Here is a 25,357-nt window from a genome sequence, read left to right on the forward strand (position 1 = left end):
GGTATTGTTGAAATGTGTTGTTTGTCAGTGTTGACAGCCCATTGAAGCATTGTTGCAGATGTGTTGAGCCTCAAAATTGAAAGCCCATGGAGGTATTGTTGAAATGTGTAGTTCGTCAATATTGAAAGCCCATGGAAGCATTGTTGCAGATCTGTTGAACATCAACACAAATTACGTTGAAAGCCCTTTATGCCCCACTGGGTATTTAGCAGTTTAAACCTGCACTTACCTTAAAATACTGCTGAGCTATGTTGCATATAATTACCTTTGATGTCACGGTGGTATGTCTGCTGTGAGAGGATAAGGATAAAATTTAAATACAGGCATTTTGTACCGCAGACCTCTGTCACCCTGGGCTCAAAAGCATGCTCCTAGATTGCCTGTAATAAACCATATTGTAATGTAAAACTGCTAGCAGTACTGTTATGCCACTTTTTTCAATTGTCAGAGTGCATGGTCCTCCGAAAAATCAAGAGTGCTGAACTGATGCAGACAAAAACCATTTTTCTAGGTGAACTGTTTATTTGTAAACATCAGTGTAAATGTACAACCATTTGTAGTTTGAGATCAGAAACTTCTTAAAAACTATCGCACAGTACAAACTTCCTGCAGCTTGACACCATAACAAAATTGAATACTGAAGATGTAGTCAGTGTGGCTCTCAAGTAAAACACATTTCCCAAAAGAAATAAATTTTAAAAAATAAATGCCTAAATAAATAAATGTACAAGCAGACTGACATGACTGTAAATAAGAACACTCAAAAAAGGTACTTGCTTTCTCTATTAGGTAGCCAGTGGTACTATAACCATGGCACAATTTGCTTGTGCCCACAGCACTCAACTGAGACCTGATATGCAGGGTGGTTATCTTTAAGTTTCATGGAACTTATTGAAGACTGACTGTTGCAGCTAACATAATTCTAGATACAGAGTGCCAAACATTACTTGCATGAGAAACAAGACACCATAATCAGCTGATTAACAAAAACTCAGTTCCTAATAAAGTTTTTACGAATTGTAGCCGGTAATTTTACAAGGTGTATGCACTTAGAATGAATTTCCAGAATGACACTAGTAACGAGACACATGCCATCAAACTGGCTGTAGAAATGCACTGCTATGCATCGAAGCACAAAAGTAACCGGAATGCCCATGTATTTCTCTCACATTTATGGAAAAATATCGAAACTGCTGTCATCCTGGAAATTAATTTCAAGTGAATGTCTTGCAAACTCACTGGCTACAATTTGCAAACTGAAATATGTGCTGTGATGCTATAAGTGAATTAATAAATTTATGACAATCAGTTTAATGTTTCCATTTCTTGTGCTAGTAATGTCCACCTCTGAATAATCCAGCTCAAGAACAAGAATTATGCTACCTGGCAGACAACTTAAATATCTGTAAAACTAAAAAAGGATCACTGTACAATCCTTATTTGTTGGTTGAATGGTGTGTGCCAATTTCAGTAAACCTTACATACTTTTGAAACATGGCAATCACAATAAGTGATGCCTATGGGAGCAGTTTATTATGCCACATTGCTGTTGCATGATCCAGTTGTGTTTTCTGCCATGATAACGTTCCTGCGCAGGTAATTCCATATCAAGCGACTTATTCATATTAACTGCTTCAGATTTTCATATGAAACAAAGACAGCTATTAGTGATGTGCTGGAATACAGCAAAGTTACTCCTTGTGCGAGTTCCATTTCAATTTTATTCGCTGCCACAAAAAATAACGAAAGAATTCAGAAGATATGGTTTTATGCAAACATGAAAGGCACATCATTGCCATTACTGGAGATGTTTCGTTGCATATTAAATTTAGGCCGACTTATACCTATTAATTTTACTCATGTATTTTAGATAGCAATAAACCATTTTTACAAAGTTATGTAAAATGCCGTTCTTACTGAACTCTGGAAATGGCACAGATGCACTTGCAGGTATGCAATTCCATGCCGAATCGACAAGCATTTTTTTGACACCGCACATATATCTGAAACATTGCCATATGTTTACTAGAGTTCAAAGCTCGTTACCCACTTTTATTTATTTTTGCAAGATATTTCGTAGCATTTTAGGTGACAGTTTAGTTCTCCTGTTCAGCTGAGCTAGAGGCATCAAATGTCCTCTAGCTTTTCATTTTTTTTTCACATGCTTCAAATACTTTTTTTTCAAATGCACATTGTATTGATCGAGGCCTTCAAATGGTGTGCGTGGAAATACGGTGAAGTGATGCAACTGCCAAAATAGCCAATTTTTCAAATATTTGAATACTTCAATTGCTTTTGGCAGCGGCAAAAATGAGTCAAATTGCAATCCGTTAGTTTTTTTTTTCGTAAGAAAAAATTCACAGGACAGAAATTAAATACAGAATGGTAGCCCAGAAGACATAGTATAGCAGAAAAATATATGAAGCTCTGAAGGTTCAGCTGATCGCCTGTAAAAAAAAAAATTCTAATCTTTTGCAAGAAGCTTCATGTTCAAGGAAAAAACAGCCTTCCTAGTTGGCGAAAAAATGTGATACATTATTGGATGGCTCTACATGTCTGCTATGCATGTGTGAAGTTAAAAAAGGCATTTTTAAATGCGAGAAATTCTTTTTTGAAATTTTGTCAGCACCGACTTTTCTCTGATGTGCGCACAGCTTGCTGGCCGGGAATGCAGACGACAAAGCTGGCTTCGTATGCACAGATGACAGAGAAGCGGTGTTAGGGTCTGCATTTTATTGCTAAGGGACACATGTTCTAACGCAACGAGGCTTGTGTTTGGTGTGGGCCAGGTAAACCATACAGCCATTGCACATAAAATATCAATACGAGGTCTGTTAGAAGAGTATCCGACCTTTGGCTGAAGAAAAAAAAAACTGGCATAACTGAAGTGTTGGAAACCTAATCACCCTCAAAGTAGTCTCCTTGGGAATCCAGCCACTTCTCCCAGCGGTGCTGCCATGGTTAGAAGCATTCCGAGAAGGCCTCTTTCCGAATGGACTTTAGCTCAGCTGTCGTTGCAGCCATAATGTCTTCTCTTGTCTGAAATCACGCTTGTTTCAATGGCCCCTTGATTTTGGGAAACAGCCAGAAGTTGCAGGCCGCCATATCAGGAGAGCAAGGAGCCTGTTGAACTACAGGAGTCTGGTTTTTCGCCAAAAAAGTCTGAATCAAGTGCGAGAAAAGCATTGTCGTGATGGATGTGCCAATTTCCTGTTGACAACTTCGGTATCTTGCTCCATACAGCATCACATAGGCCATGGAGGACATCCCTGTAGTAGTCTTTAGTGATTGTTTGACCCTGTGGTGTGTATCCGTGGTGTACCACACTGCAGAAGTCAAAGAAAGCAGTCAGCAACACTTTGACGTTGCTGCACACTTAGCGGTCTTTGGTTGGCGACGTGGAATGCTTCCACTGTAACGACTGGGATTTGGTTTCCAGGTCGTAAACATACACCCAAGACTTGTCACAAGTGATTATGGTGTTCATGAAGTTGGGGTCACTGTTTGTGGAATCCAGCATGTCTGTGAGACTTCAACACGAAGTTGCTTTTGCTCCACCATGAGCAGCTTGTGAACAAATTTTGGTGCAACTCTCTTCATGGCCAAATCTTCGGTGATAATGGAATGTGGATAAAATGTGCTGATGCCCGCCTCTTCCGCAATTTCTTGGATAGTTACACGACGGTCCCGCATCACCACGGGGTTCACTTCGGCAAAGACCTGGTCATTTCGGCATGTTGATGGCCGACTGGAGCGTGGCTCGCTCTCCACCGATGTGTGGCCGTCTTTAAACTGGATGTACCACTCCTTAATCTGTGTGCTGCTTATAGCACAGTCACCGAAAGCAGTCTGAATCTTCCAGATGGTTTCCACTTGGCTGTCGCCCAGTTTCTGTCAAAATTTGATGCAGTAGCACTGCTCCAGTCGCTCTGCCATTTTCCTTGCAATAAAAAACCGACGAGAGCACCGTACTACCTCATTCAAACGCTGCGTCCCAGCAATTCACGCTATTGGCGGGTGGGAAAAAATTCATGCATGCGCATGAAGGTTCAAGGGCGGCTGATGAAAACGCGCTTGTTTCATATTCATCAGGTGTTCGCAAAAGAAGGTCGAATACTTTTCTAACAGACCTCGTACGTAATAAATATGTGAGGGAATCCTGCAGTGCTAAAAGATATGTTTCATGCAGTTTCGAAAAAGAAATATCAGCTATTATGTAGACAGTAAATCTATAAAGAGCACTGATATTGTTCATACAAAGCATCCTAAAGGGCATGTCGCATTGCAATGCAACATAGAGGGAGCAGGACACTTTGTGCCCTGCTCCCTGAAGCCCAATGATGATGCAAGTAGAAAACACCTTCATAATTAAGACTGAAAACCTACACGAGTATGAACAAATTCTTGTGGTGTTGTTTGCTACCACTGTTTCAGAGCTGGAACATGCTCATCTATAAAAGTCATATGTGCCATGTTCAGTCTGAAGTGGTCAGACACCATTGGCGACCACTTTTTGCGTTTAATGTTAAAAAAATACGAGCTGAGACTGCAGCAGCAGCACTTGACGTCACCTGCCTTCGTAATGATAAAAAAGGCAAGCGAGTTTGTTGAGTAGTTCTTGTGGCTACTATATTAACAACCTTTCCTTGCTAGATGACATGGCTTCATATATTTATGCTATATTTATGCTGTATGTGTGATCCACAAAGGAACATTATAAAAAATACCTTATCGCACTTAAAGAATAATCACTTTTTGTTACTTGTCACATGCATAGCAGACATGTACGGCTGTGTAATGATGGGTGACATACTTTTGTGCCAACCACCAAAGCAAATTTTTTACCTTCAACACGAAGCTTGCAAAAAATTTCAACGTTAGTTTTTTTAGCTGATCAACTGAACCTCCAAGGCTTGAAATATTTTGCTGCTATCCCAAGTCAACCAGTCTGATTTTATATTCATTTTGTGCCTTCTGTATTTCCCTACGTTAGAAGAAAATTCAAACTTTGCAAATTTTGGCAGTCACACCACTTCAGTCTCTTGACATGAACACCACCTGAATATCTGGATCATACAATTTCCCTTTCAGAAGAAACGTGTATCTGGCTTCTAGCTTAGCTGGGCAAGAACAATAAATTTTTGCCAAAATTCAAAAAAATTTTTGTGAAGGAAAATAAATGGGGAGCAAGAGTTCGGAGCTTCAACTATATCTGTGATGGCCAAAAAAACGCTGGTTGGTTGCCCTGGAATTACTTAAGAGTATGTATGAAAGCAAATTTTCTCAAAAATTTTCTCGTTGTACCTACTCAAAATCAAGCAAACTTGAAATGGTTTGCCATAATGGAACAGTTCTTGAGAAAATTGTTGGGTGGTTTGGCATGAAATGACTTAAGCTACTTAAAAAATATATTAATAAGGAAACACTATCCTTTCTGGAACCATATCAAAAACTAACATAAAAATGTAGTGAACTATAACAAAGCACAGCACTTGTATTCTGGATTGAGCAATCCAATGTGGGCTCTCAAGAGACTAGCATAATTAACATAAATTATATTAACATAAAAATGTCAAGCCATAGAAAGGCACAACATTTGTATGCTCATTTGAGAAATCCAAATTGGGTCCTTCAGGAGACTAACATAAAACATAAGAATGTCGAGAGTTACAAGAGCACAACACTTGTGTTTTGGTTTGAGCTGTCCAACTTGGGCTCTTCAGAGGTGAAGGGGCAGGGTCCCATGCGAGAAGCGAGGCCAGCGTTCTTTACATAGGGCATGTTGGTACCAGGAAATTTGCGACACGTGAAGCCTGCAAAAACAAGCCAGAACAAGTTTTAAAAAGCAACTTCCACATGCAAAAGAATGGCATGCAATATGCCCTTGTTACTATGAAATTGATTTATGTATTTGTGTTGCTTTATTCCAATTTTCCATGGGTACAGCTTTACAGCATGACCATTTAAATTTATTTAGTGTGGCACAGGACTCCACTAAGTGTCAAATGCAGGAAAGGGCAAAGAGGAACAAAACACTGTAGCAATATAACTTTATGAATATCTTCAATGTCAAAATGTGAACTTTGCTTGCTGAGAAACAAAATGGTGAAAAAAATTCATGTCGTTCATAAATAAACCTGAACTGACAACTAAAATTATTTCTTGTAAGTTTCATATTAAAATGTGCAGCACTTCACTCTGCTTTTCCATGCTCCAAATACAATAGTGTCATGTCACTAGAATTTAGTGTAGCTTCATTTGATGTTAGGTTTCCCGAGTTCACATGCAATCGGAACGTACTTCTCGCCTTACAATGACTTAGGACTTTCTACATTAAAGAAGACACTGCTTACAGCGAAGTATGTTTTCTGCCTCAACGACTGAATTACTGTTATAATGAGGATTCCGTGTAGTTGTGCACCAAACTGCTTAGCATGACACATGCAGAATGTGACAGATACGAAGAAATGCTGTCTTTTAAGAGCCATATGCCATAGGACTGACTTCTTTAACCCTTTTAGGGTTCACTGCCATACATCTCTCGCTGTGATGGAACGTTCTGAAAAAATTTGCCTTTTCAGAACAAAGTGTTGCCTAGCCTCCCACTGGAGGTGCTGCAACCTTCTGAGACTTCTAGAAAATATTCTTATAGTGCTGTCACTCCTTCTCCCAAACTGATTTTTCACTTAGCTCCTTGGTGTCTGTCATTGCACTAATTTGGGAGTGCTGCCACAAGTTTTCGTAAGTTTCATTACAAAAAAAATTATGCTGCTTTATCCTGCATAAAAAAATAAAACATGTAAAACTGCAAATACTGAAATGGTATTGCCACTTTATTGTTATTTTAAAAAATTATTTACCAGTTTATTTTCTGGGAAAGTCGCCCTGAAGAACTTAAATCTGCAATAACAATATTAAGGATGCGCGAAAAGTGATTTTTGAGACTGAAACGAATAATGCCAGAAGTAAATCAAATATTGGATAGCTTCTGAATAATGAACAGCTGATATCACAATTAATGTAAGATGAGGTTCACATACTAGTATTCTTAAAGTTAGCAAGTTTCTGTCATTGTTATGTTATGAAGAGCTGTTTATTAAAAGCACAAATGGAGCAGCAAAAAGTTTCTTCACATGCACAGGACTTTTCAGTAAGCATGAATGATTGCTGTACAGCCTCTAAAGTACAGCTACTTTAGTAACGTAGCCTGGTCTGCTATTCTTACAAGTTCTTACGTTTTACGTCTATACTATGTTATTGGAGGTGAAAATTTGCCGTACTTTGGCGCAAATCTCATGTTTTATTGGTGTTTCGAAATATTAGAATACTCACATTTACAAATAGTGACCATAGTGACAAATAGTGACCATAGTTTTGAGTATGTGCACACCACAAAAGATATATAACTCCTAAATTAGAGGCATATTTCTCCCCAAAATGTGATCCTCAACGGGCTAAACAAGAGCGACAGAAAAGCCCATTCATCTTTTTGATAAATTTAAGCCCATAATCTACTTGGCAATGGTTCATAACCATTAAGGAAGCAGGAAACAATTCTAACAATTTCAGAATGGGAGTAGTGGACATGTCCGATGGTCTGTAAGAAGCTTTATACATTAGGCCCCAAGAGCCTATTCTCCATTTATTGAAGTATATGGGGAAAAGCCACATAAATATTTTTTTTCATATCTTAGAATACAAAGTGATAAAGTGCATGTTAATAAATACGAGTCATAGGTTAGGTGCTTAGAATAAGTAAGCATCCACTAAACATAGTACTGTTGACTGTGAAGCTGGCAACTCTGTCCCTGTTGTTTCTTTGATTGAAACTACCAAAAGAAAATTGCCACAACACTCAGGTTCCTTCCGCTGAAAGGTTGCTGTCTCGGATCACATGGACCTGCTTCAAGATAGGAGCAACTTTGATTTGATGTGGTCTGTTAAAATTGGTGAAACTACTGATTCACATCTCAGAACATGGACAGCTGTTTTGTTTTGATTTCTGCAATTTGGTGAACGTGCTCCTGCTCGAGCTGAGCAGTAACCACACTTGAGCATAGCTTCTCTTGTATTTCAATTCGTGTATTAACACTTTCAGGCTACTTAACCATGTCCTCCATGCCAACAGATTTGGAGTGGGCTTCACAGACAACTATTCCTTGCAATGACAGCCAAGTAGCACTGCTAATGCACAAATGCAGCTCATTTTATTTGGTGGAGATGCTAAAAACTTTCGGCAGTGAAGGCAGCTTTTAAATTTGGAAGCATTTGAGTATGGCGGCATTAGGCACTTAAGATCATATGAACAGTCATTCCAAATGGTAGGCTATTGTATCACACAACTGCACACACAGGCTACATGAAAGTCGTTTGTTATGCCAATGGCAAGTTCATAAATTTAGAAAAGAAATGTGAATGTAAAAATGCAACCAGAAAGGATACATGGTACTTGCCTATAACAGCACTGACCCTGATGGGGTCAAGAGCCTCTGTTGCCCCTTGGTGTTATTTCCAAAGCCCAAATGGCCCATGAGCTCCTCCTCTGTGAACACATGGTGAAGCAAGGCCCTTGCAAACTTTCCTGGTTCACCATGGCAGGCCATGGCAGGTACACCAGGCAGGCAGGCAGGTTCACCATGGCAGGTAAGCTGGGCCAGGATAACCTTCTCAATGTGTACTCTTACAGCGTATGTGAACCTGCATGTTTAAGTAAATGTTAGCAAAACAGTTTTAAGCCTTTCAAGTACATTCACACAACAGCCCTACTGCAAATAAATTACAAAAGTACCTGTTGTAAATTTAGAATGCTAAACTTGACTTCTTACAAGCTTCTGATGCTGTCTGGATGCCCCATGTTTCAGAAAAACAATCCAGCACAAACAAGAAAAATAAACCAAAGTATCCAAACATCTAGTACTTGAAAAAGGGGAGCACCAGCGAAACACAAATGACACGCACACAAGGAAACGGCATTAGACATGGACGGACATTGGGACGGACCAGCGTTCGTCCCTGTCTAATGCCTTTTCCATGTGTGCGCGTCCTTTGTTTTGCTGGTACCCCCCCTTTTCAAGTTCATCAAGCACCCACTGGCCCAAGAGCTTGCGCTAATGCACATCTAGTACTATTTATTGTGATTACCATTCTTGGGATACTTCATATTTTCAGGTGTTTGTCTCGATTGTCCCATCCATTTGTGTGAATATGTAGCCATGGTCTAATGGGGAGATTGGGCTGCTATGTTGGGGGAAGAGTTCAATACCAACCGTTGGAACAGCTTGGGTGACTGGGTATGCGACCCTAGGCATATGCCACTTTTCAATGAATCTCTTTCACGCTATCTTGAGCAGATGCTGCTGCTTGTGTTGGCAAGCAGCATTAGGAGCTCGAAGTGGGACATGATTGTCGATCATTACTAAGATTACCACTACACATCACGTTCGCTTGCTGTGCTCCAGAAGTAATGCGAGATTCCACTCCACTGTATGAAATGTACATAAGCCGCAAGGACAGTAAATTAAATTAATTAAATTAAACCTCAATTAAATTAATCTACTCGCAAAGCACAGGCTGCACAAGATCACGGAGTGAACTCAGATGTTTGTGGACAGTCAGTTGATGTCCATGTCAGGGACCTCTAGGGAGACTCGGTCATTTCCTCGATGTGCATCATCGGCCGTCACACATTGTATTACAATTCTGTCTCGTTGTACCACTAATAGTCATCACGTATCACAGAATTCAAAATATAAATAGACAATTATATCTAGTTTATTTAATCTTTACGGAAAATACTTTGAGCATGAGTTTTTGCACAGATCATGAATTCTACCGCTTAAAGGAGCACTAAAGTAAAATTAAATTAATTAAATTTTGGCGTTTTAAGTGCCAAAACGACAATCTGATGTTTAAGCTTGTTTCACATGCAAGCGATTCAGCGAATGGAGCGAACAGCGACGCGGCGCTGCAAAGCTTATCGCAAAGTTTCGTTTCATATGCATTGCCGCCGCGCATTTTCCGCTGCTGCGAATAGCAATGTTGCTGGCATAAAACACAGGACTTTCAGCCAGTTTCGGTAGTTTGCGACTACCAACATAAACGTTGCTTTGTCCCTGCCTCTCAAATATTTATTTTATAAATACATATCCTGCGCTTAGCAATTTAACAATTCGTTGAAAAGCTCTCTTGGCATGTTGCCTGTACCACGCGTACCAAGTAAATAAACATCGTCCTATGCACAGGCTTTCCAGCACTAATCCTCCGCTGGTCACGTGTCGTGGTGGGCCGTTCGGAAGCAGTGCTGCCGCTCTGCCGCTGCGATGAAATTCCAACTTGCCCGAACCTTGCCGCTCGCACCGCCGCTTGAAACTGATTTCTGCGGCGCGGCGGCAGGATTTGCAAGCATTTTCGCTTGCATGTGAAACAGGCTTTAGGGCACGCCATAGTGGGGAACTCTGGATTAATTTTTACCAAATCAGGCTGCAAGGTACATGGGCAGTTTTGTATTTCACCTCCATCAAAATGCGGTTGTTTGATCATGTGACCTCGTGCTTAGCGGCGCTGTGCCAACACCCCTAAGCAACTATGGCAAGAAAGCACTAAAGAGAAAAATTATTTTAGATGTATCTGTAAATGACCTTCCTACAATTCAAGAGATTCACTCGTACCATGACAAGAGGCTGAGTAAATTGTAAAAGCAGCAAGAGGAAAGATTGGTGGCAGTGCTGCCTTGAAGTTACCACACCCGCTTGCTGTGACGTCATGGATTTTGATGATGTCTGTTCAGGTGCAGCAATTTTTTTTTACAAATAAAGATGTTCTTCACTGTATTCCAAAAACTTAAAATAAGAACCGTCAGGAACTTTTACTGAAACAATACAACCCAAGTTTGTAAAAATACTTGAAATCCACGATGTGACAATGAGATGTCAGCACGAAGATTTTGGGGCGATACTCAGAAAATTGAACGTTGAGCTTTATTTTCTCTAATAATCAAGCAATTACCAAGAAATTTACAGAAGTAGATATTTAAAACGATGCTTTATTTTAAATTCATTTAAGGTGTAATTAGTGTCCCCTTAATACAAAACAAGGAATGCACTTAGCTGTGTAATAGGTTAACATGCATCACTGGTTCTCATTAAGGTAGGATTATCAGTATAGCAATGGACATGCACTGGCTGCTCCAGAGGGGAGCCCTGCCACTTCCCCTCAACCTCCCAATTTCCAATTTTTTTTAGGAGCAGTGATGCAATTTCTGTATCCTAACGAGGCATAATGCCAAGGAGATTCATGCCATGCTGGCTACAGTATGTGGTGACCGGCACTTCACACCGTCCAGCTCGGCATCAATCTTTTTGGAATTTGGCCCTTGAAATGCAGAAAGCTTTGATCACTGCTCGTTCTTCAGCCAACTTTCTCAAAGGGTGCTGCTGCTCTGGTTTGATACCTCTAGCAGTGCACTGCTGCATGACATAGGTAAAACTAGGAAGATGTGCACTCACGTAGACCACTAATGTCCACACTGTTTCTGAACACCCCTCTCATATCAGGCATATACCCTGAAGAAGGCACATTCTATCTTTAATATGTTCACAAGTGACACTGAAATTCACTCCCAGTCCCGGTGCAGTTGCAGTCTTTCAGCTGAGTGCTTAAAGGCACCATGTCTCCTAATGAAGGCACTCTGCACCAATTGATCACTGGAGCAAATGCCTTGCAGTTGCATCAGCAATGTTGTTTTTTCTGCTTCCTGCAATACATTTTCACGGCATCACTGTATTTGATCATGGTGACGTTACAGAATGGATGGCCAAAGAATTCACCTTTAGCATTCCAGCTTGGGTGTCTCTCAGCTCATTTTGAATCTGAAAAAAGATGTCAGTATTAAAATGTGAAGCCACAATGCAGCATAATCAACAATCAAAAGAGCTACATGGACCATTAGGCTGACATAAATAGATGGATACAAATGACTAGTCATTGAATACACTAACGTGTGGCCGCTCTTGCCAATGGCAGTGTGAGCTTGTCAAATAATTTATTTCACATTCCTCTATTGTTTTAAAAATTATTTCCATGCATCTACTGAACTGTTATGGCCACATATTAAAGGATGCTCCTTCGTATAAAACCACAGTGTTGCATTCTTTTACTCCCCGTCTACCTGATGCTACTGAAGTTTTGCTTACTCTCAAAGAAAGAATTTCACAAAACTGCTCTTTCGACAATGCATTATTCCAAGCTTGTGGCAAAGCGTTGTCATTTAGTTCACAACTATGCGCTCCCCTTTCAATCTGTTCACTATTTAGTGCTCGGATTCAAAGCAAAAATAGCTTTTCGACATAACTAGCTACTTCTATGGTCACAAGAAACAATGCTGATTATTGATGTTTATGTTGCCGATAACTTATACATGCCGCCTCGAAACCCAGTGGGACGACAAGGCAGATATGCCAGGCATCTCGTTCCTCTACTGATTTTAAAATTTTGTTAAATCAATCACTTACTGAAGTGCGAAAAGCTGCAATTTCACGAAATTACATTATTTTGAATGTTGTAGGACCTGGAGTGCCATGAAATCTGCCTTCCCGTGAATGCTAAGAGCGCCTACGCGAAGCCGTTTGGGGCGAAGCACTCGATGGCGTCGAACGAAGATGAAAAAAGAGAGCTGGATGCGCGCGAACTGGTGGAAAACAAAACACACGCGGTTGGCAAGGCGTATAACTCGATGATTTCGCAGCACTCTGTGGCATCCCCCTCTATTGTATCTCACGTATCGCATAGAATCACATGTACACCCTTCAAATTCTTTATTATTATTGCGCGACAGCCTCCTCTGTGTTTTCCGATCGCGCGAACATCGGCCGCACGGCGTGTCAGATAGCAGCCTAGTCACTCGTTCCTGAAGGGAATTCAGCGCAACAGAATACACTTTCGCCGATCCCACCGCCCCACGCCGCTACAAGCTCGCTCCCACGTCTTGTACTAGCGTGGCGCAAACGAAATATCTTCCGATTACAGTACAGATCGGATGGTTTCACGTCGCATTGTTTTGCGCTCATTAATAAGGCTAACTCAATCGGTGCTCGAATACCTTATCAGAAATCATGGCGTACAACATGCCCTGTTTTAGCTGGCACCACATAGCTGCCTTACGTCACCACAAGCGGAGTGTAAAGTTAAACCAGGACAAAGCTCCATGTTATATACCACGAATCTAGTGCTGTACAACCAATTCTGGCAACGGAAGGATAGTACTAGGAATGAAAACTAGAAAAGAGGCGCGCGGAAGACACGCACAAGCGCTAAAATCATTTCCGCGCTCCGTTCACGTCGCAATGGACGAACAAAGGGAATTCGAAACTCACTCACCCTTAATGTCGCTGAGTCGGAGGCGATCATGGCGCTCTTCGAGGCAACAAGCCCATAAAAAGCGAGCAGCACGCAGGAATATTCCAAAGATGTCACAGCGAAGCACACAAAGGACGCAGAAAACGCAGGAAGCTCTCAAGCAAACAGCGTGCCGCCGCCGAAATGTGCCAAGCATCAACAGCCCACACGCGCAATTATACGTGTACACTCATACAAATACACGCTTATATTATCATGAATTGTACCATTTGATAACAAATTTTGTAATTTCATGTTAATACTGAACAATTGTTGCGATTTGCAAGTGTATGAAAGTTTTTTGCTTCGCTTCTTTGATGAACTACTTTCTTTGGCGCAGTAACGCAGTGCACCGGCCGGAGCTAATGGCATGCGCGGGAAAAGGCGCCAAATTAAAACGTCGCAAACGCCGTGCTAATGTTTGCGCGCACAGTTTTCGTCGTTTGTATTTTAAAAAAAAGGTAACGCGTGCCGCAACCATGCGAACTGAACTATTGACCACAAAAGTACATAAACGTCGCTGTTTGTGCTTCTTATTTCGACGTCATGGCAAACTGCAGGCGGTCTGTCGTCCCATTCTTTAAACATTTGTGCGTGTGCTTCTGCGCTGTGCGAGTTGTCAGCGCGAACGTATAGCAGCGCAGGTTGTGCTTGGTGGCCGAGCAGATTCCCAACACATTCGCCAGCACCCCGTCTAGGTCACAGAAAAGAATTTGGCCTCCATGTGAAATATGAGCACCATGTTGTACATATCCGCCAAGCTTTTCGTTTCGTTCTGTAGCGCGCTAACGGGTAACATCTAAGCTAAATTACTCTGTAAAAACGATGTTCACTCCTTTCTCCGCCGCACCCGCCGTGGTGGCATAGCGGCTCAGGTGTTGCGCTACTAACCCGAGTGCTTGGAATCTAATGCCGGCGGCGGCGGCTGCATTTCGATGGGGCTGAAATGCAAAAACGCCCGCGTACTGTGCGTTTAACCTGCACCAAATTTGGTGCAGGTTAATGGACCCCAGATGGTCAAAAAAAATATGGAGTTTCTTACTACGGTGCGGCTCATAATCAAAGCGTGGTTTTGGCCCGTCAAACCCCAGACTTGAATTTTGTTAACGTTCCCCGCCACCTTGACCATATTTAACATGGAGGCATGCAATGCCGTTTCCTAACACTCAGCCAGGGCACTGGCCCCTTATAATGGACGCCGATAGAAATGCAGGATGCGTCCAATCATCGGTTGTTTATCACTGCTTGTAGCGACGTTTGTCTTCTCAAACTATATATATATAAATATATATTTATATATATATATATATATATGCAGGGTGTTTCTGCTAACTTTAGGCCGAGTGTAAACTCTATGCCCTCTATGACGACGCGACTAAACGCATGTTGCTCCTTTGGTATGTAGCGTGTCGCGCTATTTCTATATAATTGCTTAATTGGCTAATTAGTCAAGGATAATTAATCAACTTCTGAAGCAAGGAAGTTGCGAAGAAATTCCAATTAGAAAGTTGCAGAGCAGTTGGCAACACGTCCGAATAAACAGTTTCTGTCTTTTTATCTGTTAAGTATTAGTGTTTTTCAGCTTACTGCGGATGCTCGCAAAATACAAAAAGCACCACGTGACATGCCCGCCTGCGAGTCGTGATTGCACGGCTCCTAAGTCTTCTGCGCACAAACGAAAACTTACCATTTAACCGGTGTGAACACCCGTCTGCTTATCGTCATCATGAACCGCAGCGAGGGAAGCACGTCGCTGGCGTCAATACCACAGCCAACGCCTTCGTCACTGCCCTGTCGCCTTTTAAGCGGCAACACACCCTGCTCGATGGTATGCTCGTTTGAGAGCGCTGCAAGCACGGCGCGCAAGCGGGTATGTCAAGTGATATTTTTTGTATTTCTCGGGCATCCGCAGTAAGCTGAAAAACACTAACACTTAATAGATAGAAAGTTAGAAATTGCCTAATCGGACGTTTTGCAAAGTGCTCTAGAACTTTCTAATTGGAATTTTTCGCCTAACTTTGTTCATTCAGAATGGCTAATTTTCTTGACTAAATAACTACTTAGGAAAAATACAATAATAGCGTGACACGTGCAAGAGTGAGCAACATGCATTTGGTCGCATCGTCTTATGGTGCATCGGCATATTTTGGCTGAAAGTTGGCTGAAACACGTGTATATACGTCTATGGTTCAAGTAACGTGAAACAACACCCTGTATATATGCAATGGTGATCAAGTGATCAGTAAAGCAACATATATGTGCAAAAGACGCACACATACATATGTGCGTGTGTTTTTCACATGTACTTCGAAACTCAATATTGCTCGTGACTCAGTGTTATTCAACAATAAGTTAACAGCATTTAGTCAACGACTTTATTGTTGGAAACTAGTCAACAATGGTTCAATACTCAATACTTTTTCAACAATATGTCAAGAGAATTTAGTCAACGACTTTATTGTTGAAAACTACTCAACATTGGCTCAATAATACTCAATACTATTCAACAATATATCAACAGAATTTAGTCAACGACTTTATTGTTGGAAACTACTCAACAATGGCTCAATAATACTCAATACTATTCAACAACATATTAAGAGAATTTAGTCAACGACTTTAGTGTTGAAAACTACTCAACAATGGCTCAATAATACTCAATACTATTCAACACCATACCAACAAAATTTAGCCAACGACTTTTTTGTTGTAAACTGCCCAACAACTTTACTGTTGAATTATTGCTCTATGGTTTCAATAATTGTTGAGGTATTGTTGAAAGGCTATTGAGTCAACAGTTCGTCAACAATATGCCAACAACATTTCAACAGTCATTTTCATAAGGGATCATTCGTTGCAACTAAAAACATCAGGTACTACGACTATGTTGAAGACAATGAGTGCAGGGATGATTACGATATCGATGACGATAAACATAACGACGCCGGCCAGAAGACGTCGTGGCTGAAACGTTACGGACCAGGGATGGAATCCTGTTGCGAGGTGAAAGTGCTTCTTTTGCGGCGGCTGTTGCCTTGATGACTCGATGACGATGCGTACTGGAATCGCTATGAAAGTTTTTCAAATTACCGTTCAGAGCTCAAGATGTAAAAGCAAGTAATGGCATAAAGCTGCGTACAATATCGATTTATACTCTCCATACTCGCCAGAAAAAGCTTCACAATTGCATGTATGCAAGATATTTCCTTGCAGCGAGTTTCGCCGCCTGGCACCAAACTCAAAAGACATTTCTTCGAGTTTGAGGAAGAAATATTTTTTGAAGTATAAGTTGTCTCGAAAAATTTAGTTACCACTTCTTTCAGAAATGAAGAAGGTCGTTAGAATAACGCATATCTTTCACCTTGTACTAAGACGCAGATCATTCGCTGATATACTTATGGTCCTTCAACGCACACGATCATTCTTCATTGAAGAAGTCCTGTACAGGAAATCGCTATTCCGAATACCTCTCAATTTGTGCCACGGAACAAGAAAATTGCGGAAACCGCACCGACAGGGTGACGATATCTACATTTGTTCTTTATCAAACTTTCTGTAACAACTTTAGTGCTATGTATTTAAGCTAGTCAGGAAAAGTGTCCCATTTCGGCTGATTTGTTTCCGGAACATTGAACGTGGTACATTTATACCATGAACGGATGTGGAACTTTTATTTAACTGAGGCTTAATCACAGCTACTCACTGTGCAGAGTGAGATTCAAATGAAGGCAGACAACATATCAGCTTGCTTTTCTCTGAACTTGCAATACTGTACAACACATATAGTGTGCTGGCGGTCTTAGCGATAGCCATCACGATTGTTGAGGAACTGCGGAACTGTTGTAACGTGTGTGCATTCTCGTGAGCTGTTCTCCTGAGCTGGACAACATTAAAAAAATAGTTTCTATCGTCTACGTGGTTAAACCCCATAATCATTCGACCTGCGTGTAGTTGTTTATGCGAATGCGGGCGTAGTTTTAGTGCGTTCGCATTCTTGGGGCACTTCACGCGCATTGCGGGGGCTGCCGTGCCGTGCCATGCCGCGCCGTGCCTACCTACCTGCCTGCCTGCCTGCCTGCCTCAGTGGTCGAATGAGTAGCGCATCGGGCTGCTGTGCTGAGGGAACAGGGTTCGAAAGCAACCTTGGACCAACTTTGGTCACTGAGTATCTGGAAGTGCATACGTACGTACAGCTCTTCAACGAACCTTTATATGCCGAAATGGGTCACTGTAGATGCAGAACTTTCTAGGTACCACTGTTCGCAGAACCACTGTGATCGTCTTGGAGTAGTGGGTACGCGCCACTCTGTCTGTGTTGCTCTCCAATGAACAACTTTGATGCCAACATGGGTCACTAATATTGGCCACTAGGAATGTGGCACTCAGCAATGACGAAAAATATTCCTCAAATTATTCCGATGCCGAATGGAATCCTACCCAAGTCAGAGGGGTTGCTGAGGCACAGCAACCCGACGCATTAGCACGCTGCGACAGCAATGCAATAAGTATGTGTCGAATTCAATGAGCGCCTTTCATGCCAAGGCTCTAGCGAGCTACGCCATGAATGCAGTGGGAATTCGCTGCTCTTCAACGAAGCTCTCACCAACTCGGGTCACTGATGTACTCAACTCATGTACCACTTACGTACAAACTCATGTACCAGTGAGTTTGCGACAAGCCTGAAAAAAACTCACATCGTTCGAAGGCATGGGAAAGGCAAATACACCTGGTAGCGAAGCTTCCATAGGAGCCCATACGTTCAAAACATGGCGGGCCATCGCTGGTTCATGGGGCTTAGCGCCATCTGTATGTGGTGCGAACACTTCCGGCGGAAGAAAAAATAACGTGACGCCATGTCCGTTAAAAGCAGAAGTGACGTCATTTTGTTTTCGAAGGCGCGAAATTTGTTTTGTTGTTATTCCTTTGGAGCTATATATTCAAATGCCCCGCCATTCGACTTGATGGGCGGTTCGAGCTTTCAGCGTGGAAAGCGATGCAGGAAAAGGCCAGCCGTACGGTTGTCGAAATCGCATCCCTGCACAGAACGTACTTTCTTTGGAGGCCGACGAAAGCTTTAGGCGTAGAGTGCTGATTCTATTGTCGGATGCCAAGTCCGTCGGCCAGCGCATTCGCACGAAAACAATGACACAATTATCTGGCGGTCGTAACTCACTACTTTTGACTGAACAGATTAAGAAGCAATGAAGCTACCCGCGTCACCAAATTCAGACAAACTTCGACAAGCAAGAAAGCAAAAATTCTGAGGGGGGCGTACTTCAATAGGTGATACGAGTGCGCCTTTCTGCCCATTTCAAGACGTGCATTGCACTGCGAGTGATAGTGGCGTCAACGCCCCCTGTAGCGATGGGCGCTTAAAAGAAATGCGTTTATTAATAATATAAAATTAAATGTATTTATTTACCTCATCACGAATATATAAAATTGACTAGGAATTTTATTTTCGTTGAATGAATCTAACTGTGTCTCGTTTGAATTAAAAAACGCGTTTTTTCCCCCAATGTTTGTTTCCTCCAAACATAGCCGCGCTTCGATCGCTGCTCCCATAATCCCCCATGCTGATGTCGGTGACAATCTGTACTGAACCGCTTCTCACCCGAAGCTTCGCGACCTATTTGAATCAACCTTGGCATGGGCGCGCCACACTCCCTTTCTCCGAGGCCATGGTCGGACTTCTATACAGTACCACCAGATGGCGCTGCTTCTCGAGCAAGAAGCGCCACAGAGGAGCCCGTTTTCTGCATGGCGCGTTTCTTAGGATTCGCAGGCACCGGCGCACCACGCAATTTGGAGACCACCCGCAGGCTTGGTGGCTGCGGCACTAGATGACACCGAGTGTTCTTAGGGAAGCGCAGGAGTCGCACTGCAGTACACGTCTCACACACAACTCGTTTGGATGGTGGCAATACGTTGTGACACTATATTGATCCAAAACTTACGCATTACCGTCGACAGTCGTCGCTAGATGGGGTTTTCCGCATTTTTTACCGTTCGTTGCTAGAATCCGAACAAATGCATAGAACATTGAAGTTGACTGCCAAGGTAAGCGAATATCCCTAACGAATGTACAAACGAATGCACGAGGGAGGGGACGAATGAACGAATGAATGAACGAAGGAAAGAACGTTTTTTTCCGAGGGCACTACTACCGCATCTAAACTTTCAGACACATCAAAACTGACGCGCAATAGCGCGCGGCTATCAAATACCTATAAAGTCGGCGTTCTGCGAATAAAGCACTACGCAGACGCACCCTCTGCACCGGCGCCTTACCGCAAGTCCCACTACTAACCGCAACAGCCAACCACGGACTGCTGACCACAGCCTACCGCCAGCGACGAAAACGGACAAAAGAGGTAAAGAAAGCTGGCTGCCTAAAAAAATAATGACTGGAGCTCTGATGCTGTCTTGCTTTTGCCTTGCAGATGCGGGTCACCTCCTCTTTACTCAGCTGTTCTGCCGACGCCCAGGTGTGGCAACCGATGATTCTTAGTGCTAATGTATGATGAATCGAAGCTCTCCAACTACCGAAAATGAAGAGTCCGATATGGACTCCCAGGGTCCACCGAACAAACGAAAAGCCAGCCTCATTCACAGGACTCCCACTACAGCCCCAATTGAGGACGCAGACCTAATGAAACGCGTAGAGCAACACGTTGAACGCGCGGTCAAGGCGGCTATGGACGCCATCCTCCCTGCGATTTTTGAACGCTTCCAGCAGTTAGAGAACTGCATGACGGCACTCGAACAGAACCACAACACGCTAGCCGCACAGGTCGCACAAATCGCACAATACATACCAAAATTAGCGCCCGTGCAGCCGGAGCAGACACTGCCTCACCCCGCGGTCGTTCCTCAGGTGGCACCCGTCAGCGCAACGGCGGTCCTCCGCCCTTCATGCCTGGACCTGGCTGTCCAGACACTCCCCAACAATCAACATGGCTGTAACAACCAATAGCACCTATCACGTTTGGCAGTGGAACTGCCGCGGATTCAAAAAAAAGGCCAACCTTCACCAGCATGTTAATAACACGGCACAGCAATAATCCTACAAACCTGATATCATAGCGCTACAAGAAGTCAACATGGAAGCCGGCCTCTCCTTTTACCGGGCTTTCCATTGCCGTAACAACTCCAAGAAAGTCACTACGCTCGTTCGCCGAGAACAGGTGACAGCGATCCATGACATCGAAACTTCTCCCCCCTCGGGCATCCCCCACGTTGTCGTGGAGATCATCCCGACGCGCACGTCAGATCCCAGCCTATTCATACTCAACGTATACGTCGCCCCGCATGCAGACCCGAAGCTCGATGCGCTTTTTCGCTCGGCCCTCAAAGTCAGCCGCGACTGCCCCCTGCTCATCGTTGGGGACTTCAACGCCGGTCATACTCTGGGGGGATATCTGGGCGACACCCGCAAGGGTAGACATCTAGTAGAAGCCGCGCAAGCGTTGGGCCTCACGCTAATCAACGATACTACCACCCGCACCAGAATCGGCAGCCTGGGTCAGGTCGACACTAACCCGGACCTGACGTTCGTCGTCCACTCGCAAGACTACGTCTGGACGAACACCGGCGAAACTCTGGGAAGCGACCACTGCATCCTTCACACGGAAATCTACGCACGCGGCAAGCGTCGGCGGAAGCATCGCTTCTAGGTTACAAACTGGGACGAATTCCGCGAGTCCACAAGAATGCGAGCCAGTGAGGGATCCATCGCCAATATCTCATCCTGGACGACCTAACTCCTGGACGACGTGGAAGAGCATACGGAACATCTTGACCCGGAAGACGCCCCGGAAACCTCCAACGTCGACAGCAGGCTGCTCCACATGTGGCAGGCAAGATCGAGCATGCTCCGGCGTTGGCAACAGCAGTGGGAAGATAACCAAGCCCTAAAAGAAAGAATCACTCGACTCGACGCAGAGATCTCGGATCACGCGACCGAGGTCACCCGGCAGCCATGGACCAAATATGTGATCGCATGAAGGGAAGCCTCAGCGCCGCATGGACGTGGCACCTCCTACGACACCTCCTGGACCCGGACACCACCAGGGCCGAAGGCAGAAGAAACATGGCCAAGTTAATCCACAGGCATGCTCAGGAACCGGGGGCGTTCCTGGCCGAGATGCGTGACAAGTACATCGGCCCGCAACTCAAGACACCGTTACATGCGGCCTACCAGGGCCGGCCGAACGCGCACATAGACGAAGACATTACGTTCGCTGAGGTGTCCGCCGCCGCCTACAAACTGCGGACGAACTCGGCGCCGGGCTCGGACCGCGTTACCAACAAGATCCTACGCAACCTGGACGAGGCCGCAATGGAGCAGCTCACAGGGTTCATGAACGAATGCTGGAAGACGGGCGCAATCCTGGAAGTGTGGAAGACGTCAACGATCGTCTTTATACCAAAACCAGGCAAACCACTCTATGCGGACAACCTCAGGCCGACATCACTTACATCATGCGTCGGCAAACTGATGGAGCACGCGGTCCTAGACCGTCTCAATGAACACGTAGAAGATGGGGACGAGTTCCCCCAATCTATGTTTGGTTTCAGGCCACACCTGTCCTCCCAAGATGTGCTCCTTCAGTTAAAAAGGCAGGTGATGCAACCCGGAAGTCCGGCGGACGCTCGCCGATTCCGGTGCCTCCTGGGCCTCGACCTGAAGAAGGCCTTCGACAATGTTACCCACGCAGTGGTGCTCGAGGGCCTGACCCAACTGGGTGCCGCAAGCCGAGCATACTAATAAGTCCGAAACTTTCTCAGCGACCGGAAGTGCCGGATCAAAGTCGGCGAACATGAAACTGAATTTATAGAGCTGGGGAGCCGAGGCATGCCGCAGGGATCAGTCATCTCCCCTTTTCTCTTTAACGCGGCGATGCGCGGGCTCCCGGAACTGCTGAGCTCTATCCCCGGGCTTCACCGCAGCCTCTACGCTGACAACGGACGTTATGGGCAGCGGCGGATGATCCACAAACTCTTCAAGAGATCATGCAACGCGGCATCGACGTCGTACAAGCTTATGCGGAGTCGAGGAGCCTGACGTGCTCACGGAAAAATCCGAATACCTCCTGATCAAGCTCGGCAGAAGTAGCTGTCCCAGGGGATTACCACGGAGGAAGCGCTTCCTTGAACTTAAGGTCTGAGAACTTACCATCCCGGAGCGCCCCAGTATCAAAATATTGGGGCTAGACTTCCGGAACACAATGCGCTGCGGGCTCATGTTAAAGAAACTCCAGAGGGCGAACAACTACACAATACAGCTCATTCGCCGGGTGGCTAATCGGCACCACGGCATGGGCGAGGGCGATCTGCTTCGACTTGTGCAGGCATACATAACCAGCAGAGCCATGTACTCGACACCATATGTCAAACTCGCAGCCACGGACTTAGCCAAATTAAACACCATGATCCGGCGAAGCACAAAGGCAGCCTTGGGCCTTCCGGACCACGCGGCCACCGCAAGGCTAGAGGCCTTAGGCATGCATAACACGATCGAGGAGCTCTTAGACGCTCACCACACAGCCCAAGTCCGTCGTCTCTCGCTAACCCCGGCTGGCCGCACAGTCCTCCGGAAGCTCAGTCTCGAGGCTATCCCCGAGGTTACAGAGTACGTGACGATTCCGCGAAAGGTCAGGGGGCATATTTATGCCCCACCTCTACCCCACAACATGGACCCCGAGTTCCATCAGGGCCGTCGGCAGGCCCGTAGTGAAGCCATTTGGCGACGCTACGGCTCGCAAGATGGAGTGGTCTACACAGACGCAGCCAGACACCCTCGCGGCGACCTCATGACCGTGGTGGTAGCGGATCACAACGGAGGACTATTAGAACATACAACAATTACGGCTGGCCGAGTGGTGGAAGCGGAGGAAACCGCGATTGCCATGGCCATGCATGCGGAAGCGAATACCGTCATCAGCGACAGCAAGCAGGCCATCGGCAATTTCGTCCATGGTAGAATTTCCAAACAGGCGTACCATGTCCTCACACGACGCCCCCTAAGCGGCTTGAAAACCCTCGTGTGGACCCCCGCTCACGCGGCTGTGCCCGGCAACGCGTCGGCTCACAGTCTGGCTCGAGATCTCGCGCGCCGAACCTCGTCCGCGGATGCGGACGGCGTGAATGAGGAGGAGAGACACGAGGAACCCTGCGAGACTTATTATGAAGTAGTCCATCAGTATCGCTTGAGGCGTCGCGCGCTGCCACCACCAGCCAAGCAACTCGACAAAACGCAAGCGGTCGCGTTTCGGTGACTTCAGACAAACACATGCCCACACCCAAAATACATTAACAAAATCACAGGGGGCAGGGAAAGCGACAAATGTAGGCTCTGTTCAGAAACAGGAACACTCACACACATAATGTGGGAGTGCACCTCGCTCCCGTTCTCTCATCCCCCCGTCAGCAGCGAGACTGACTGGATACCCTGGCTTAGTTCCGGGGACGTCGACCGAAAACTTGAACTGGTGCACTGGACGGAAAAGGCCAAGCAGGCCCAGGGCCTTACTTGAGCCCTAACCCTCAGCCACGTCCCTCTTTACCCTTCCCCCTTTCAATAAAGTTTATCACCACCACCACCCACTACAGCTCTATTGGGGGTGAGAACTTACGGAATCGCCATCTGTCGGAAGCGCCTCCCTTGCGTAGTATGAGGGATCACGCGGCGCGGTCCTGATAGGTTTGTCTTACGGCGCTCAATAAAAACACGACGCGGCATGCAGCCCTCCTTGACATTTATGAAAGTACACTTAAAATGAGGGAAGTTTTTGACTGTCGGTACAATAATCTTGGGCAAACTGAAACCACAGAATCGTTTACAGACCCTATCTCTTTAAAGAATACGTACAGTGAACGCCACTGCGGGCGATCGCCGTGACAGAGTCTCCCGAACCGGCTTCTTGCGTGAAAGGTAGGCAAACGCTGAGAGTAAAATATGTGAAATATGTTCTTGTATATAGTGGGTTGTCTGTATAAACAAAGAGAGCATAACAGAATAAAGCCTCAATGCCGTGATCGCATGGGTTCGCAGCGACCGACTGTGCGTCTTTATTTATGTCCGCGCTGAAAGTTTTGCTTTCGCTGTGAGTGCGTTTTTGAACCATGCCGTGAGGTTTAGGCCGCAGCACATGAGCATTTGACAGTACACAAGCAACAATGGTTGCGTGGACACTATCAGAACTGCTCAAGAGTAATTTCGTTATAAGGATTTCGACGCCTACGGCCACTGTGATGTGCTGTCACGACGATTGAATCTTTTTTGTCTTCTAAATCCTTGGACATTTCAATATTATTTCTCATGTTGCGTGGCACTCTATGTTTAGTGGTCTTAACATGCGATTTCCCTCTTCTTCTTTTTCGTAATCCAGTGCATTAATTCACAACACAAACATGACCATATGCCATGCCTTTTTTTAAATGTCCATCTTACCGCTCCCTTTCCGTTCCAGTGAACTTGCCAGTGTCATCAGTATGATCAACAAGTTCATAGACCAAACCGTCATGACAATAGCCGGGCAGCGGGCGCGGGCGAGCGTCTCAGTGCGCGTTTTCTGCTACACCCCGAACATCGCGCAGTGCCGGCGCCGCAGCAGAATTCATCCTGGCGTCTGTGCTTGCTACATACCCGAGTTTTAGCCGATGGCTGTCTGCCGGTTCTAAGTTTCGCTAGCCAAAGCTTCACACAGCTCCTTGTACTGTGGCTTCGTGGGAATAGGGCAGACATCGGGCTCCATTGCGTACGTCCGGCACTGCGGCACCGAGCAGTAGCCTACCATACTGCACGCCTCTACAGGCAGGCATTACCTATTATAGTAATTTCGAATATTGTCAAGCAGACAGCCCCAATGCGGGAAAGCATCACCACTTAATCAGAACCGCAGCGCAGGTGGGTCTTTAAACTTTCGTTTTGAGCTCCCTTGGGCGTTTCCAAAGCAGCCCA

The 25,357-nt window shown here is 44.8% G+C and overlaps 1 protein-coding gene and 1 long non-coding RNA gene across 2 annotated transcripts; one reads left to right on the forward strand and one right to left on the reverse strand.

Moving 5' to 3' along the window:
• Positions 1-511: 511 nt before the first annotated feature.
• Positions 512-13,535, reverse strand: LOC139053396 (uncharacterized). The gene is made up of 4 exons (XR_011510451.1): positions 13,375-13,535; positions 11,826-11,867; positions 8,454-8,697; positions 512-5,813 (listed from the first exon to the last, which is right to left on the reverse strand). It is a non-coding gene; the product is annotated as an uncharacterized lncRNA (long non-coding RNA).
• A 7,838-nt stretch (positions 13,536-21,373) lies between these two features.
• Positions 21,374-22,162, forward strand: LOC139053398 (uncharacterized). The gene is made up of 2 exons (XM_070530416.1): positions 21,374-21,858; positions 21,973-22,162. Exons 1-2 carry the CDS (start codon positions 21,374-21,376, stop codon positions 22,160-22,162), a joined length of 675 nt encoding a protein of 224 aa, XP_070386517.1.
• The last annotated feature ends 3,195 nt before the right edge of the window (positions 22,163-25,357 follow it).

This window comes from Dermacentor albipictus, unplaced genomic scaffold (genome assembly GCF_038994185.2).
Source record: "Dermacentor albipictus isolate Rhodes 1998 colony unplaced genomic scaffold, USDA_Dalb.pri_finalv2 scaffold_110, whole genome shotgun sequence".
NCBI classification, from domain to species: domain Eukaryota; kingdom Metazoa; phylum Arthropoda; class Arachnida; order Ixodida; family Ixodidae; genus Dermacentor; species Dermacentor albipictus.

Coding starts and splice junctions, on each gene's coding strand:
- LOC139053398 (XM_070530416.1), top strand. CDS start 21,374: ATGGACCAAATATGTGATCGCATGAAGGGAAGCCTCAGCGCCGCATGG. Junction 21,859..21,972: donor CTCTATGCGGACAACCTCAG/GCCGACATCACT, acceptor GTTTGGTTTCAG/GCCACACCTGTCCTCCCAAG.